At 43.6% G+C, this 16068-nt stretch overlaps 1 protein-coding gene across 2 annotated transcripts in view; it reads right to left on the minus strand.

Annotated features, from left to right (window-relative positions):
* SLC26A7 (solute carrier family 26 member 7) overlaps positions 1-16068 on the minus strand; it is a 699592-nt gene that overhangs the window by 40582 nt on the left and 642942 nt on the right. For both annotated transcript variants that reach the window (XM_078687052.1, XM_078687051.1), the window contains exon 15: positions 9758-9915. In XM_078687052.1, coding sequence (XP_078543178.1) covers positions 9758-9915 — 158 coding nt within the window. The remainder of the gene's footprint in view (positions 1-9757; positions 9916-16068) is intronic.

The following is a 16068-nucleotide window of genomic DNA, read 5'->3' on the forward strand; positions in this document are numbered from 1 at the left end:
GGCAAATTTAATGACTCCTTTGAACTGCGAGAAGCCCACCTTAAAACGTTGATGAATTGGTATCTCTATCCTACCAAACATAAATGGATATTCCCAAATACTTCCGATATGTCCTGGACAGGTTGTCCCAAAATCACACCCTTTTGGCAGAAATTCTTGCACACATTAAGCTTCTGCTGGGGTACCCCATTCCAACATCTATGGAGGGAGTGCTGTTAGGCATTCGCAATCCATCCCTAGAACATCAAACTAAAGCAGACAACGCCATCATGTGGACCTGCATTGGGGCTGCTATAGTGGCGATTGCGGCAGCCTGATAGAAGAAGTCAGCCCCCACCCTTTCCATTTGGCACTCTCGGAGGATAATCTGTCTCGAACGCATGACGGATGTCTTCCGAGATGACTACAAAAACTTTGAGTACAAATGGGGGCCATTAGTCTCTTATCTTACCAAATGTCTGCCTGTGGCAGTTTTCCCACCCTCCATTAGGGATATGCATCTCTTTTAATTCTAAACCCTACACCGACAGCCATCAGCCCCCCTCAGGCATACACTTGTAGAGCCACCTCAGAAGCAGTTCGGGCCCTACAATACAGCAGGGGTAACTTTCCCACGCATCACAGAAAGTGTGCGACACATCTCAGCCACCACCTCCACCTTTTTGTTTGTTGGGGGGGAGTCGGCTTAGGAGGGTTCTTCCATGTTGGAATAGCCACCTCTATAAAATGTTATTAAGTCACAAAAGGGTGGTGGGGCTCTTCTCAAGGAACAGAGGTCATCTACCCTCAAACCTATTGCCCCGGTGTTAGATATCTATATGGCAAGAGGCGTTAGTGCGGCGCTATACGGGGCAGAGCTTTGGAGAGTTCAGAACGTAGACCAGCTATCCTGTTCAGAAAATAAATTTCTGAAGGATTTGATGTGCCTCCCCAATAGTACTCCCACCCTTCCACTGCTCCTGGACATGGGTTGTCGTTTCATCAAAGACCAGGCCAGACTGAGACCCCTTCTTCTCTGGGCCCGCATATGGAGGGTCCCTGAACTCTGCAGTTATGCAGAGGGGTTGAAGGAAGTATTATCTATGTCCGGTTGGTCAAAAATAAGGTGGTTAATGGATGTAAAACATTTGTTAGGTGAGTTGGGTCTTGGAGAGGCTTGGCACTCTAGGTCCGCCCCTCCCAAGTCAGTTCTGAAAAGAGTGTATTGGAATTGGGTAACGAGTAGGAGAAAAACCAACCCCAATTTATGCAAATCCGCCAGAGAATTTTTAATAGTGAAGGATGTAGCCCTCTGGGAACCTTATCTTGACATTATTTTAAATTTAGAATAGGTATGCTTCCTGTGGGAGAACTGACTGCACGCTGGAAGATCCCGGTACAAACTGTATCTTCTTGCCCTTTTTGTCCTTCTAGGACTGAGTCGGTGCCCCACGTTTTGTTTGAATGCCCTGCCTATAAAGCTCCTCGCAACAGGTGGTTAAAACCCCTGTGCAAAGAGCTTGGTACCAGACATTGCAGTGTGGCTTTGCGAATCCTAAAGTTTGATACACGGCCCCTGTTTGTTTGTGGTTTAGCGAAGTTTTTAAGCTGGGCATGGCTGATTAGGTCAAAAAGTCTTATGCATATTGTTTAATTTAGGTCAATTTGTTCGACCATCTTAGGTAATTTATTGCCGCCATTTGTATTGAATTCTGTATGATTGTATTTTATGGCTAGGCTTTTATCCTTTTATTCTTGTTGTAATGTGTATGTACTGCTTTTTAAGATATTCTTATATCGAAATAAAGCCAATTTGACTGATGTTGGAAGAGGTAGCTCGCAATACTCCTCGCAAAAGAAAGACGGGTGGAGCGTGTAAAGCTTTTTACCTTCTGAAACAACCTGTGCCTTTACAATGTTGGGAACTGTGTCCTAATCTGTATGGACTTACATGCGAAAGGCCAGGGTTTATGTTATTGGTAGCGGCCCGCCCGCAGAAAAGCGTTGCCCGCTATAAATTGTCAATACCCTTAAGCTTTATATGTGATTGAATGACAAGACGGGTATACCAAATGCTAATAAAAACAAGTTTGATTAAAATATATTTTTATATGGAGTAGTATATGTAACCTTTTCAAATTCCAACTCCATCCCATCTATTGGTTAGACTGGAGTGGTAATAGTAAGTCTAACCCCACTAAAGTCCAAAACCTTCCCTACTGCTGCTTAGAATGGAATGGAATAGTACATCTAACCTCTTAAGTCCAATACTATCCCCACTGTTGATTAGACTGGAGTGGGAATAGTAACTCTTACTCCTCTAAAGTCCAACCCTTGCCCTACTGTTTCTTAGATTACAGTGGGAATAGTAAATCTAAACCCTTTGAAGTCAAACACTTTCTCTCCTGTTGCATAGACAGGAGGGATAAGAAAGATTCTAACCTCTTCGAAGTCAAACACTTTACATGGTTTTGGGTACAACCTAGTGGGACCAGTAACTGTAATCTGTGCAAGGTGTAATGTTTTTTATAATTTTGCTTAAATTTGAGGTATTATTTAAATATTCTTTTTCATGTTTATATTATTTTTTAAATATATGTTTTTTATTTAAAATGATGTTCATAATTTTTGTTTTCAATAAGTGCTGCACGTGTTTTTATTTTAATTCTTCAGTTACTGTAAAATAATATTGATTGAATGTTTTCAATTGCTTAAATATTGTTTTATATTTAAACACTATAAATATATATATAATTTATTTACTTAATTTAAATTATTAATTAAACAATGTTTTATATGTTAACTGTAATTGTAAATAAGGTTGTATATTTGTTGGGTATATATCTATATATATTTTTTATTAACTTTAATGTTTATGTTAGTGTTCATATTTTAAATGTAATCTATTAAAAATGTTTAAATATTGTTTTGATATTTTTATAGAACATATATATATATATAATATCAATTATTAAAGCAATTTATTTTATATTGTATTACTGTTTACATATTATATATGTTAAATGAATTACCTATAATGTACTATTTAATAACAATTATATTCTTACCTTTTTTTGATGATTTTCTGTTTTGGAAATCACATTTTTCTAGTTGTCATATAAAGTATGTTAACTTGATATTTTTGTAGAGGATATTTTTGACACAATATTTCTGGAATCCGATGCTATTGTTCTCAATATTCTGCCATGCAACCACAGAGACATCACTAGCAGTATTTTCAATTGGTTCACTACTTACCTCTCAGTAAGAGAACAATTTGTACAGAAGGAACCCAGGAATCCAGAACTCCCTGATCCCTGTTTCTTGTGCAGTTCCACAGGACTTTACTCTGTCTTCCATGTGTACACTTTGCATTTAAGACTGGGAGTAGTCCTTGGGCAACACAAAACTGCTGCCCATGATCATGCTGATGACACCCATACACACCTTAACGTGTTGTAGAAAATAAAGTCCTTAAACTTAAATCGTGTCTGAACCCTCAATCAAACATGGACATTTGCACCACATCAGAAATCCTTCAAAACTGACTTCATCTATATGTAGACAGAAGCGACCAATCTCCTTAATCAGTAGCTGTTCAACAATTTGAACAATATAGATTATGTTCTATTCCATGATCAACCAGATTCCACTTTGACACCAATTGGAGCACATTTTCATGCACCTATCAGAGCTATTTTCCAATACAATTATGCTCTCTTGTGCTAAATGCACTTTCAGGTCCATGCATCTGGGTCCTCCTCATCCTTAGCAAACAACTTCTGCATCCCAATCAGGTGTTCTGCATGCAGCTCCAACTAATTGGTAAGCACAATACAGTTAATAGATTGCTCGCTCTTTACATTTATATTATCTAAATATTTTTTTATATAATGACTTTACTCTTTTAATTTCCTAGATGACTGATTTGCTAATTATTCTTATTTGTACAACAGTACGCAGTTTAGGCTATGGACTGTGGTCCTCATTACAATGTCTGTCGGAAAGTATTCCAACCGACTCGGTCTCGGAATGGTTTCCGACCAAATCAGATTCAGGGAGTCCGACCGACCGATTATGATGTTTCCGAACACCGTTCGGCCAGACTCCCATTGACTTCAACGGGAGCCTGTGTTATGACTAACTACACAGGTTCCCATTGAAGAAATGGTCGGGTGAGGAAAATTGTGCACCCCATGGTGCCTAACACACTGTGCATGGTTATACAGGGGGGGTCCCTTGGGTACCCATATGGGACACAACTGGAAAGCCCCAGGTGAAGGGGGGCCTGTTACGAGCTTCCAAAGTCAGATTCCGACAGCTGATCCGTGTCAGAACAACCAATTCAGAAAGGCTGTCCGAACCCGACATCGTAGTACGTTGGTTGGAAACATGGTTTGTAGACCTGTACAAGTTGGCTCCAGCCGAGTCGGTTCCCCCGATTGCCATTCGGAACGGAGTCAGGAAATCCTAACACTTTCCGAACATCGTAATCGGTCGGTCGGAAGGGTTTCCCAGTTGGTTGGAAAGGCGTGTTCAGAATCAGATTTGGATGAACCAAATGCCATCCGGAGCCTTTCCGACCAGCATCATAATTGGCCCCTGTTGTCTTCTGTTTTCTGCAAGCACAGGTTTTATCTCTTGTGTAAGTTTGATTTATCCTCTATTTGTTTTGTATTTCCTGATATATGAACTGTTCCTTTATATAATCAATGCTTTTAAGATTCCTATTACATTACTCATGTCAATCAAAAAATGTGGAAGCATTATATCTGCACAATCAGGTACTACTTTTGAACTCCTCTGGGTGTTATTGAATGACATTTCATTGTATAAACACTATAAATTTTGTATTGCAAAAACATATGCAAATGTTAGATCCTGAAACATTTTTTCTAACGACTTTTGATGAGTAATTATTTTCTGGGTTATTTTCTATTTACTAATGAGATTATCTATTTAATGTTTCACAAAGAACAACTGTAATTCATTGATTGATTTGATCTACTGACCAATCATCCAAATAGTTTACCTGTGTTAAATAATTCCTTCAGGAGTTTCTTTATTGTTTGTAGATATCAATTACATGACACAGAACTTTATCCGAGTCATCTCTCCACTTACATCAGCATCTTTTCTCCCTTAATGTGTAAACAAGCTCAGGACCTCTGTGTGTGTTTTATCTCTATATTGATGTAACTAGTTAATCCTCAAACTTGACCAACTGCCTTGGAAGTGTTTACTATGACATTTACATATAAAACTCCAGGAATTGAGTATATTGTGGATGAATCCTTCACAATGCTTCTCTTTAACAAAACATCTATCTTTAGACGAGTGAGTAGCAAATAAAGTGGAACAACCAGGTCAGATACACAAAATAACAGGGCAAACCATGTGACAATCTTGGTAGCAGCATGCCAGAAGTGCAGGGAGAACATAGCTATTTGAGGAAAGGAGAATGTACTGTGCCATTGGCTCCTTAATGCCTTCCCAGTTACAGTGCTATTTATTATTTCCAATGTAATACTGCTAAATAATACAAATATTGGAATTAGTTTCAGATCGGAGTCTATGGGCTTGACTCATACACCTCATTTTGTAGAATTTACAGTAATGTTACAATAATACATATACTACTTACGTACTACAAAATGCAGTTAAAAACCAATATGTGACCTCCACCTCTCCTGTCTTTTCTGTGCAGAAATCACTGCACATGCCAGTATATGTTTTGTAGTAAGTTTGGGAGGGACCCGAAGAGTGGCTGGAAAAAAAGGAAGACGTAATACCAAATAGGGGGGATAGGGAAATTTAAGGCAGGGCTTAGGGAGGAGCAAGCTAATACAAATACATACCCACAAAAGAGTAAGACCATTACAATTTAAAACATTTTAGGCCTACTTTCATTCCCATTGCCCCAGGGGAGGCATAGGAGGGCGCTATGAGGAGAAATACTTTTATTTCTCCTTGTTTTTTCCTCTTTCTATCCGTGTTGCATTCTGCAGCGCGCATAGAAAGAGGAAAATGCCATTAATTATTGTTTTTGTGTAGGAAGGTCCCCCTTCCTGCACAAAAAAAATCGTCCGCCAGCGCAGACATTCTTCTAATATGACTCAAGGGTGCCTGCACTGGCTCATGGCAGCCAATTGTGTCTCAGTGCAGGAGAAAGCACAGGGATGTGTTCTATTGTTGTTAATACGATGCATCCTTATGCTTTGAAAATGACACAGTGGGTGCAGCTAAAGGACTTGCGGCTCTGCGCTGCATCATTTTATTGTAGATGAGGCCCTATTCTTCTAAAGCTACTATAGGCCTAAATGCAGTAAAACAGATGTAAGTGTCCTCATCCCAGCCGTGGAGTAAGCCAAGCACCACACATGGCCACTCACAGATATTGGAACTCCATCCCATGTAAAACAGTGTTTTAAAATAAAACCTCATAGATGCTAATGTAAATATACATATATACTTTTTTAAGTTAAATATGCATAATTATCAAATCATTGTTTTATAATTTTTAAATGTAATAATGAACTTGATTAATCAACACATAACTTTTAACAAAATGTACTATGTATGAAATAAAAAATAAATATTAGGATGGGACCAACTAATGATGAACAACGGACTTTTTCAGATAATATTAAATGTATACTATTAAACGTCCGCTCCATGGGAAAGCATAAATATGAACTGGAGGATATGATTCAGTCATTCGCGCCAGACATACTGTTCCTGACGGAAACATGGTCAGACACCACTTCCGCACCCGACTGGAATATAGCAGTGCCAGAGGATTATGCCTTCCTATCACTGAACAGAAAGGAGGGTCAGGGAGGGGGAATAGCTATTATAGACCGGGAACTTTTTAAAATCGGGTCTGAAGTCATATCAATCCTGCCGGCAGAGGCACTACGTTTTTGCATCAAAATAAACAATGCCACTTCTTTCCCGGGATATCTAGTTTATCGCCCGCCCGGGGCAAGACAGGCTTTCACTCATGCTCTGCAGACCTTGTTAGAGTCTTGTACTGAGGCTTTACCCCTCACCTTTCTGGGAGATTTCAATTATCACCTAGAACTGTTAGACAACCTAGACTCCTCCAAACTATTAGACATCCTGGAGGCGTACGGGTTTAGTCAAATAGTCACAGGATCGACTCACAAGGCAGGCCATACTTTAGATGGCATTTTCACCAACAATCCCGACCTTAAGTTCCGAGACAGAACTATAAAAATGAGATAACCTCTGCCAAAGAGCATTACTTTTCCACCAAAATTAGAGATGCGGCCAATTGTAGCAAAGAACTTTTTAAAGTAGTTAACTCTTTGGCAAAACCTCAGCAGAACAATGCTTTTAAGGTGGATCAGGAGAAATGTAACAATCTGGCCCTTTTCTTTCAAAACAAAGTACAGACGATATATGATGATCTTCTAAAAGCTCAGGGACTCCAGACCACTATTATACTCAATGCAGAGGATGTCTGGCCGGCGACGCTATGTAAACTCTCCTGTTTCCCTGAAATGGTAAACCAGGAGGTGCAAGAGCTGCTCCTCTCTATAAAATCAGGTTCGCCAAGTGACCCTTGCCCCCCTGCCATCATGCATCTAGCCCCTAAGAAGATTTGCGGAAAGGTGACGCCCCTTATCAACCAAGCACTGACAACGGGATCATATCCGGCTCGGTGGAAACAAGCGGCCATTAGGCCCTTACTAAAAAAAACAACCTAAACTCGGAGGTTTTAAAGAACTACCGCCCGATTGCAGGATTACCGATGGTGGCGAAGGTCATTGAGAAATCAATGAACAAAGTGCTGGGTGATTATTTAAATAATTACAAGCTATTAGACCCAACTCAACATGGTTTTCGCGTCTGTCATTCCACTGATTCGGCTCTGATGGTTGCAACTGAGGAAATTCGGCGGGTGGTTGACGAAGGAGGTAGGGCGGCCCTCATACTCCTAGACCTATCAGCTGCATTCGACACCGTGAATCACACGGTGTTAGTGCAACGGCTGAAGGATCTGGGGGTTGAGGGCACTGCCCTTTCCCTGCTCACCTCCTTTCTGGAGGGGAGAGAGCAAAGGCTGGTTTGGGATGGACTGGAGTCCAAGAGGTTCCATCTTCCTTGCGGTGTACCACAGGGATCATCCCTATCCCCCACACTTTTCAACATATATGTCACCCCGTTAGCAAGGCTCATCAAAAGACATGGTTTCGTGTTGGTATCCTATGCTGATGACTCACAGCTTGTTATCGCCATTGATAAACAGCCTGAGGTCACAGCCGCTAAATTCCACTCTTGCATATCTGAGATCATGGTCTGGATGAACCACAATTTTCTGAAGATCAACACAGACAAAACGGAGGTGATAGAATTTGGAGGGGGACCCTCCGTATGGAACAACTCATGGTGGCCAGTTGAGGCTGGGAATTGCCCGGTCCCGGTCTCTAAGGTTAGGAACTTGGGGGTCATTTTTAATGATAAGCTAAACTTCTCAGCTCAGGTTAATAGCCTGACATCGTCCTGTTTCTTTCTCCTAAAAACTTTAAGAAAGATTTTCCCATTCATCTCGCAGGATCTACAGAAAACGGTGATGGTTAGCCTTTTTCTCTCCAAATTAGACTACTGCAACGCCTTGTTCATGGGCATAGACAGAATGCAGATGGGAAAGCTTCAGTCACTTCAGAATGCGGCAGCCAGGTTGCTTTTGAAAATTCCGAGGGGCTGCCCCACCTCATCAGTTATTAAATCATTGCACTGGCTACCAGTATAGCAGCGGATTGACTTCAAGGCCTTGTGCTTGGTTCATAAGGCACTTTATGGAGGGGGTGCCGATGAAGTTTCCAAGCTTTTTACGCCTTATGCTCCCCCTCGCCTTCTGAGATCCACTAATTTAGGTCTTCTTAAAACCTTCAGAGTCAAACGAGCCAGATGGGGAGGTAGGACACTATCCAACAGAGCAGCACATCTGTGGAATAGACTACCTCTGGACCTGAGATTTCAATCAAACATGAGGCTGTTTAGGAAGAGTCTGAAGACGCTGCTTTTTGTAACTTAGGCTGGCTCAGGTTGTAGCTTTCAGGATTTGGATTCACACACATTAGCGCCAAGATGCCATGGCAATCGAGCGCTTTATAAACATTAAAAATAGAAATAGGATTTGTCTTTATTAGTGTTTGTAAAATATTATTTTTAAATGAAATTATTATACTTCAGTTCATTAATTATTTAATTAAGTTAATTGCATGCGTCAATGTGATGTTGCATTTCATATTTGTAGCTCTGTGTTAATAATAGTTTCTTTTACAATGCCTTTACATTTAGATTATAAATTAAAAAATTATATTTCTTTAAAAATAATACGTTTTCATAAATTTCACTATATTTCCCCATAAGGAGATCTTTGCCTCGCTGGCAGAGATATCAACCTTCATATTTAAAGTTACTATTTGTAACTTTGCACTTGTAAATCCTTCTGTAAGAAACTCCATTCCCTGATTTGAGGGGGTGGAGGTATGCAAGTCTACACCTAGGTGTAAATCCACACTCAGAAATGGTGAATAGCAAACAAGTGCAGTTTTTACACCTATATTTCGTGGCAAATATATATATGCAAGTAAATCTCTACATGTATATTTAACTTTGAGAATCAGGCGCAGAATGTTTAATGCAAGAGTGGTGGAAATGTAGTACTACATCTTAGAGGTTTCAAATATGCATAATGAGGAGAGATTTTAATGAAACAAGGGTAATTAAAGGTTCTGTTACATACCTCAACAAGCGTAGAGAGGCCGGTATAATCAAAGAAAGATAATCTTGAGCAGTCAAGGATTAAGGTGTCCCTCACTGTGCAGCTCGGTCGTGCGAGAGTGACACCTGCCCGTGCTAAGGGGTCATTTGCAAAGGATCCTTGAGAGTGACCCGAATTACCTATGGCACAAACACAAAATCACCTGCAATTCGTTTCCATAGAATTCCTTAAAAAAAATAAAGACATCTATTGGGTCAATGCTTCATGGCATTTGGTATGGAGAACCAATGTTATTACTTTACAAAGATTTCCGTTCTAATGTTGTAGACTGGCAATTATATGGCAATGACAATGATAATGAAAATGGCAATTATATATTTTTACACAAACGTCTGAGTGCACCAATGAGGTTGATTTCCCCAAAACGGAAGGGATAGCAAAAGTGAAATATATGATGACATCACAAGGTGAACCCTTGCCCCATAAGTAGACCCCCAGCTGTCTGCTATTTCTGCTGCTGAGAGGCAAGTGGAATGGCACATAAAGGAAACAACACAAAATAAACATGCCTTTAAGAACCCTTCTTACTTTTCCTTCATGCTGCTGAAAACAGGAGTAGCACTGATAGTGCCAGTGGTACCATTGCCATCACTGTCTGCTGCTTTTTTATAGATTATACGTCCTGAATAAGATATAAGAACATGACAACAGGGAAAGCATGAGTCATGGCTGGGAGTTATTATTTGTATCATAACTTTGGGCCTTATTACGAGTTTAGTGGTCTGTGAACCGCCGTACCCGTGATCACGTCCCAACCGCCACAAGCTTGGCAGTCTGACTGCCGTATTGTGAGATGGACGGATTGCTAAAACAAAGACTGTGGCTGAACCACCTACATTGTCAGCACAGCGCAGACCTCCGGGGTCGCAGTTTGGGAAAAGCAGCTGCCATAGGGTAGTACAGAGGAGTTTCACCACCGTCCGTATTACGAGTTGACTTTCCAACATACTGAAGATGGCAGTGGGACTGCTAGCTTCAAGTCAGCAGAAACTAAGGATTTGGGGAGCATACTCACCCCTTTCCTGTTATCTTGGCCAGAACTCAATGTGTATCCTTTTCCTCAGATCCCACCTTCACAGAATCTTCTTCACCCCGAGGATTATGACCCTGTCTGCGGCGATATACAGGTGAGTCCTTTTTTTAACCATAGAAATGAAATGAAATGGTGTCCCGTCTCTGGGGGCCCTCGGGAAGATTAAGCAAGCTATTGCCCAGAGTCACATGGTGCTGGGCTAACCTGCTGCCGGCACCGGGGATCAAACCGTGAACCCCGTAGTCCGGAGTCAGGCACCCTGGCCGCTGCGCCACACCTCTTTCACCACAAACCCATTGCTTGCACTACCCACATACAGGCCAGACTCCGGCAATGCGAATATGGTATTTTCCACATATATCATGCATATGTGTGCATTCGACACATATGCAGTCGAAGTTTTCACACAGGCATTCAGACAGAGGTGTGAGTGATGGGTACGGTGACTCCAGGGGGGAGATCCACAGGGGAGGTATGAAGAGATTTTAGAAACTGTGCAATTGCTGCATGTGTCTTGGTCAGAAACAGTAGGGAACTGTCCTGAACCACCATGCTGAAGAGATGATAGCCACACAAAGGATGAGACATTTTCCTTCACCCCTCCTGTTTTCTGAACCGGTTTTTGTCGGCTTTTAGGACACTGCACATTTTACCACTACTAACTAATGCTAAAGTGCTTGTGCTCTCCTCTTTAAACCTGGTAAACTTAGCTCACACCCAATGGCACATTTAATTTACTTATAGATCCCTAGTAAAGTGGTACTACATGTACACAGGCCCTGTAAATGAAATGCTACTAGTGGACCTTCAGCACTGAATGTCCACCCACTTAAGTAGCCTTTTTAAACTTGTCTCAGACCTGTCACTGAAACCAGTGTGCAGTTCTAAACTGCCATTTCGACTTGTCTAAATAAAGCTTTTGGCAGACTTAAGCCTTTCTTTTTAATACATTCAAATCACCCCTAGGGTTAGCCCTAAACAGCCCATTGGGTAGGGTGCAGTGCATTTGAAATGTTGGACATGTACCTTGAAGTTTTACACGTCCTGAAAGTGAAAAACTGTTAAATTTGTTTTCCACTACTGCACAGCTTATTTCTCCCATCGCATAACATTGGGGTTCCTTACAACACTCAATAAGTGATAATTTGTGTTTGGTAATCAGTAGAAATGTCCTGTTGGCTCTCTATTAAATTGTAATTTAAAATCCTCTTTAATGGTAAAGTAGTGTTTTAAAAACAAATCTGAAAATGCCACTTTTTGAAAGTTGGCCTCTTCTACTAACCATTTTTTGGCTGTAATATGTGCCTTACATCATATCACTAGGTGTAGCTGGCAGTTGACCTTTCTGTATCCCTCTCAGACAGTATCACAAAGGGAGTCTGGGTGTTGTCAGATGGGACATCCTGACATGATGGGAGGGGCAGAGCTGTCACCTACCACACTTGTACTTCAATGTAGCTACCTCAGCTAACACATAAAGAACTTCACACAAGCCTACCATCAACCCCAGACATCTCGGAACCAAGGGAAGGAAGGATATTCTAGAACCAGATGTGGGTGTAAGTCCACAAGTTTTCCCCACTTTGAAGCTGGCGCAAGGTGAAAATATTGGACTCTTAGACCAACACTGCAGTACAGTACTGGACCTGTGGAAATTACAGAAGAAGGATTGCTGTGCTGCCAGGGAACTGCCAAGCTGCCTGAAGCCTCCCCTTGCTGTTTGAGAAGGAAGATTCGATCTGCTCCCTTCATCCCAAGCTATCTGAAATGACTACAAGAGTCGGCTAACTGACCTCCAGTTCAATCAATGAATCAATCAGGGATTTGTGAAGCGTGCTACTCACCTGTGAGGGTCTCAAGGCGCTGGGGGGGTGTGGGGGGGTGAGGGAGGGGATGGTCGTACAACTCCAATTCAGCCAAAAAGCCCGGTCTTCAGGCTCTCCCTGAAGGTGTGCAGAGTGCGAGAACATCTGACTTTGAGCTGGAGCTCGTTCCAGATCTTTGCCATTATGCAGGAGTAGGCTCTTCCGCCTGCTTTAGCCCTGTGGATGCGTGAAGTTTAGGAGAGGTCGGCGAAGCGGAGGTTTCTCTTGGGTATGTGGAAGGAGACTCTTTTGTTAAGGTGTTGGATTCTGGTATTGTGAATGGATTTGTACGACTGAGTGAGTAGCTTGAAGGTTAATCTCTTCTCAACAGGGAGCCAGTGGAGGTCTTGTAGTTGCTGGGTGATGTGGTTATGCCATGGGTTGCAGATGACGAGTCTGGCGGCAGTGTTCTGGATGGTCTGGAGTTTTCGGCGCAGGGATTTGTTGATTCCGGCATATAGGGTGTTTCCGTAGTCCAGTCTGCTGGTTATGAGTGTGTGGGTGATGGTTTTTCTGGCTTCCGGGGGATCCATTTGAAGGTCTTGCAGAGGGTGTTGAAAAATGTGGAGAAGATGGCGTTGATCTGTCTGGTCATGGTGAGTGAGGAGTCGAGTATGTTGCCGAGGTTGCAGGCGTGGTCCGTGGGTGTAGGGGGGTTGCTGAGGGCCATGGGCCTCCAGTTGTTGTCCCATGCAGAGGGGGTGGGTCCGAGGATAAGGACTTCTGTCTTCTCCGAGTTCAGCTTCAGACAGCAACTGCTCATCTAGGATGCAACGTCTTTCATTCCTTCCTGGAAGCTGAGTCTGGTGGTGTCAGGTTCCTTCATGAGGGAGAGGATGAGCTGGGTGTCGGCAACGTAGAATACTATGCTGAGTCCATGCTGTCTGATGATGGTGGCGAGGGGGGCCATGTAAATGTTGAAGAGAGGGGGGGCGAACGATGATCCTTGGGTACTCCACAGCTGATCTCGTGGGTTTGGAGAGGAAAGGCAGGAGTCTGATTCTTTGGGTTCAGCCAGTGAGGAAGGAGCAGATCCAGTCGAAGGCTGTTCCCTGTATGCCAGTGTTGTGGAGTCTGGCGGTGAGAGTGTAGTGGGAGACGGTGTTGAAGGCTGCAGAGAGGTCTAGTAAGATGAGGGCTGCTGTGTGGCCCTGGTCAAGGAGGGTGCATTTGTCATATGTGGCGGCAAGGTGGGCGGTCTCAGCGCTTTGGTTGCTGTGGAAGTCAGATTGAGAAGCGTTGAGAATAGAGTTGACTTCGATGAAGTTCGTGAGCTGTATGTTGACGGTCTTCTCTGTGACTTTGGGCGCAAAGCGGAGGAGAGATATGGATCTGTAGTTTTAGAGGTCCGTTGGGTCAGCAGGTGGGCTTCTTGAAGAGGGGCTTGACTTCTGCACGTTTCCAATCATCGGGGAATGTGCCTGATTCAAAGGTAATGATGGCGCATCGTAGCTCAGGTTCTATGGCGGTAGTTGTTCTGTGGAAGACGTGCAGTGGGCAGGGGTCCATGGGAGCTCCTGAGTGAATGCTCTTCATAGTTGTGGTGGTGTCTTCGGTGGTGACCGGGGACCAGGCGGAGATGGTAGGCTGGTTGGCATTGCTCGAGATAGGTGTGGTTTCAGTGTCTGGAGTCTGTTCGTTGAAGTTATCATAAAGGGACGTGATCTTGAGACGAGTTTGTTGCAGAGGTCCTGGGAAGGTGTGATGTCTGAGGCTTTGCTGGGGGTTTGGTGAATTCCTGTATGATGCTGAAGAGTTCCTTCGAGTTGTTGAAGTTGGCAAGGATTTTGTCATGGATGAAGGTCCGTTTGGTGGATCTAATGTGTTGGTGATATTCTGTCAAGTTTTCCTGTAGGTAGTCCGAATTTCCGGATTTTTGCTGTTTCTCCATACTTTCTTTATATGTGTGCAGGTGCGTCTGGATTCTCGGAGGTCTGTGGTGAAATAGGTGGTTTTCCTGGGGTGCTGTCTGTCAGAGTTACAGAGGGGGGCGAGATTGTCTGCGCAGTTGGTGATCCATCCATGTGGTTTGTTAGCCTGCAAGTTGACATTGGTTGTGGTGGGAGGGGGATCGTGGTTCAGGGTGGAGTTAAGGTGCTCCTCTGTGACCTTGTTCCAATTCCTTCGAGGGGGTGTGGTGTAGGTTTGTTTTTATCAAGGGAGAAATGTACGCAGTGGTGATCCATCCAGAGGGATTGCGTGGTGTGGCTGAAGTGGATGTTATTCCCTCCTGCGAAGATGGGGTCGAGTGTGTGTCCTGCCTTGTGGGCAGGGGTGGTGATGAGCTGTATTAGTCTGATGTTGGTGAGGTTGTCCAGGAGTGCCGTGGAGTTCAGGTCGCTGAGGTTCTCGAGGTGGTATTTCAGGTCTCTGAACAATATGTAGTCCATCTGCGGTATTCATACAAGCGCCGAGATGCCTACGGGAAGTCGTGCGCTATACAAGTGCGTAATCATCATCATCATGAGCTTGTGCGCGATGAGATCAGTGATAGTTGTGGCGAACGCGGTTCATGGTCTGGGAGGCCTGTAGGGGAGGGTGCTGCGTAGGGTTGTTCTGGTGTTGGTCTGGATCTGGAAATGGAGGTGTTCCATGGGGGACGAGGAGTTGTTTGTGTTGGAAGTGATGAGTAGGAGGGAATTCTTCTGCGCAATGGCGAGTCCTCCTCCTGAGTGGTTGGGATGGTCCATCCTCTGAATCTTGTGTCCGTCAGGGGTGGTGGTAGCAATGTTGGGGGCGGAGGTGGCATTAGTCCAGGTTTCCATGAGGAAGGTGACGTCTGGCAACAGGGTGTTGAGGAGGTCCCAAATTTCTACTGCATGTCTACGTAGGGAGCATACATTGAGGAGGATGGAGCTCCGGGGTTTGGAAGCGCCAGCGTCTGGTGGGTGGGCGGTGGCCATGGAGGTCCAGAGGTGGGTAAAGGTGTGGCAGCAGTGTCCAGGAGAACTGGCCGTGGGTGATGTTCGACGTTGATTGCTGGCAGTTGTTGTTTCTTTCAGGGTTCAGTGCATAGAGCTCAGAACTACAGGGATATAGCAAGCTCCACAGGCCTCCCTGTACCTGCCCAGCTGACCTGCTGCACTGGACCTTCCTAGAACTGCAACTGGACCTGCCTGAGTCCTGCTAGCCTTTGCTGCAGTGAGTTCCTGATCCCCAAGAAGTGCCTACCAGACCCATGTTTGGCATTTGTTGAGCTCCACCTGGAAGAAATCCTGACGTTTTTCAGCTCTTCATGACGGCTAATGGGCCTGTTGGTACCAAGATCTTTCCCCCGTGACGACCCCCAATGCAAAGCTCTTGTGAACTCAACTCTTTATGCTACAGTGACCACCAGCGACAACCAGCACCCTGACATCTGCACTTTGGGCAAC

Source organism: Lissotriton helveticus, chromosome 4_1 (assembly GCF_964261635.1).
Source record: "Lissotriton helveticus chromosome 4_1, aLisHel1.1, whole genome shotgun sequence".
Classification (NCBI taxonomy): Eukaryota; Metazoa; Chordata; class Amphibia; order Caudata; family Salamandridae; genus Lissotriton; species Lissotriton helveticus.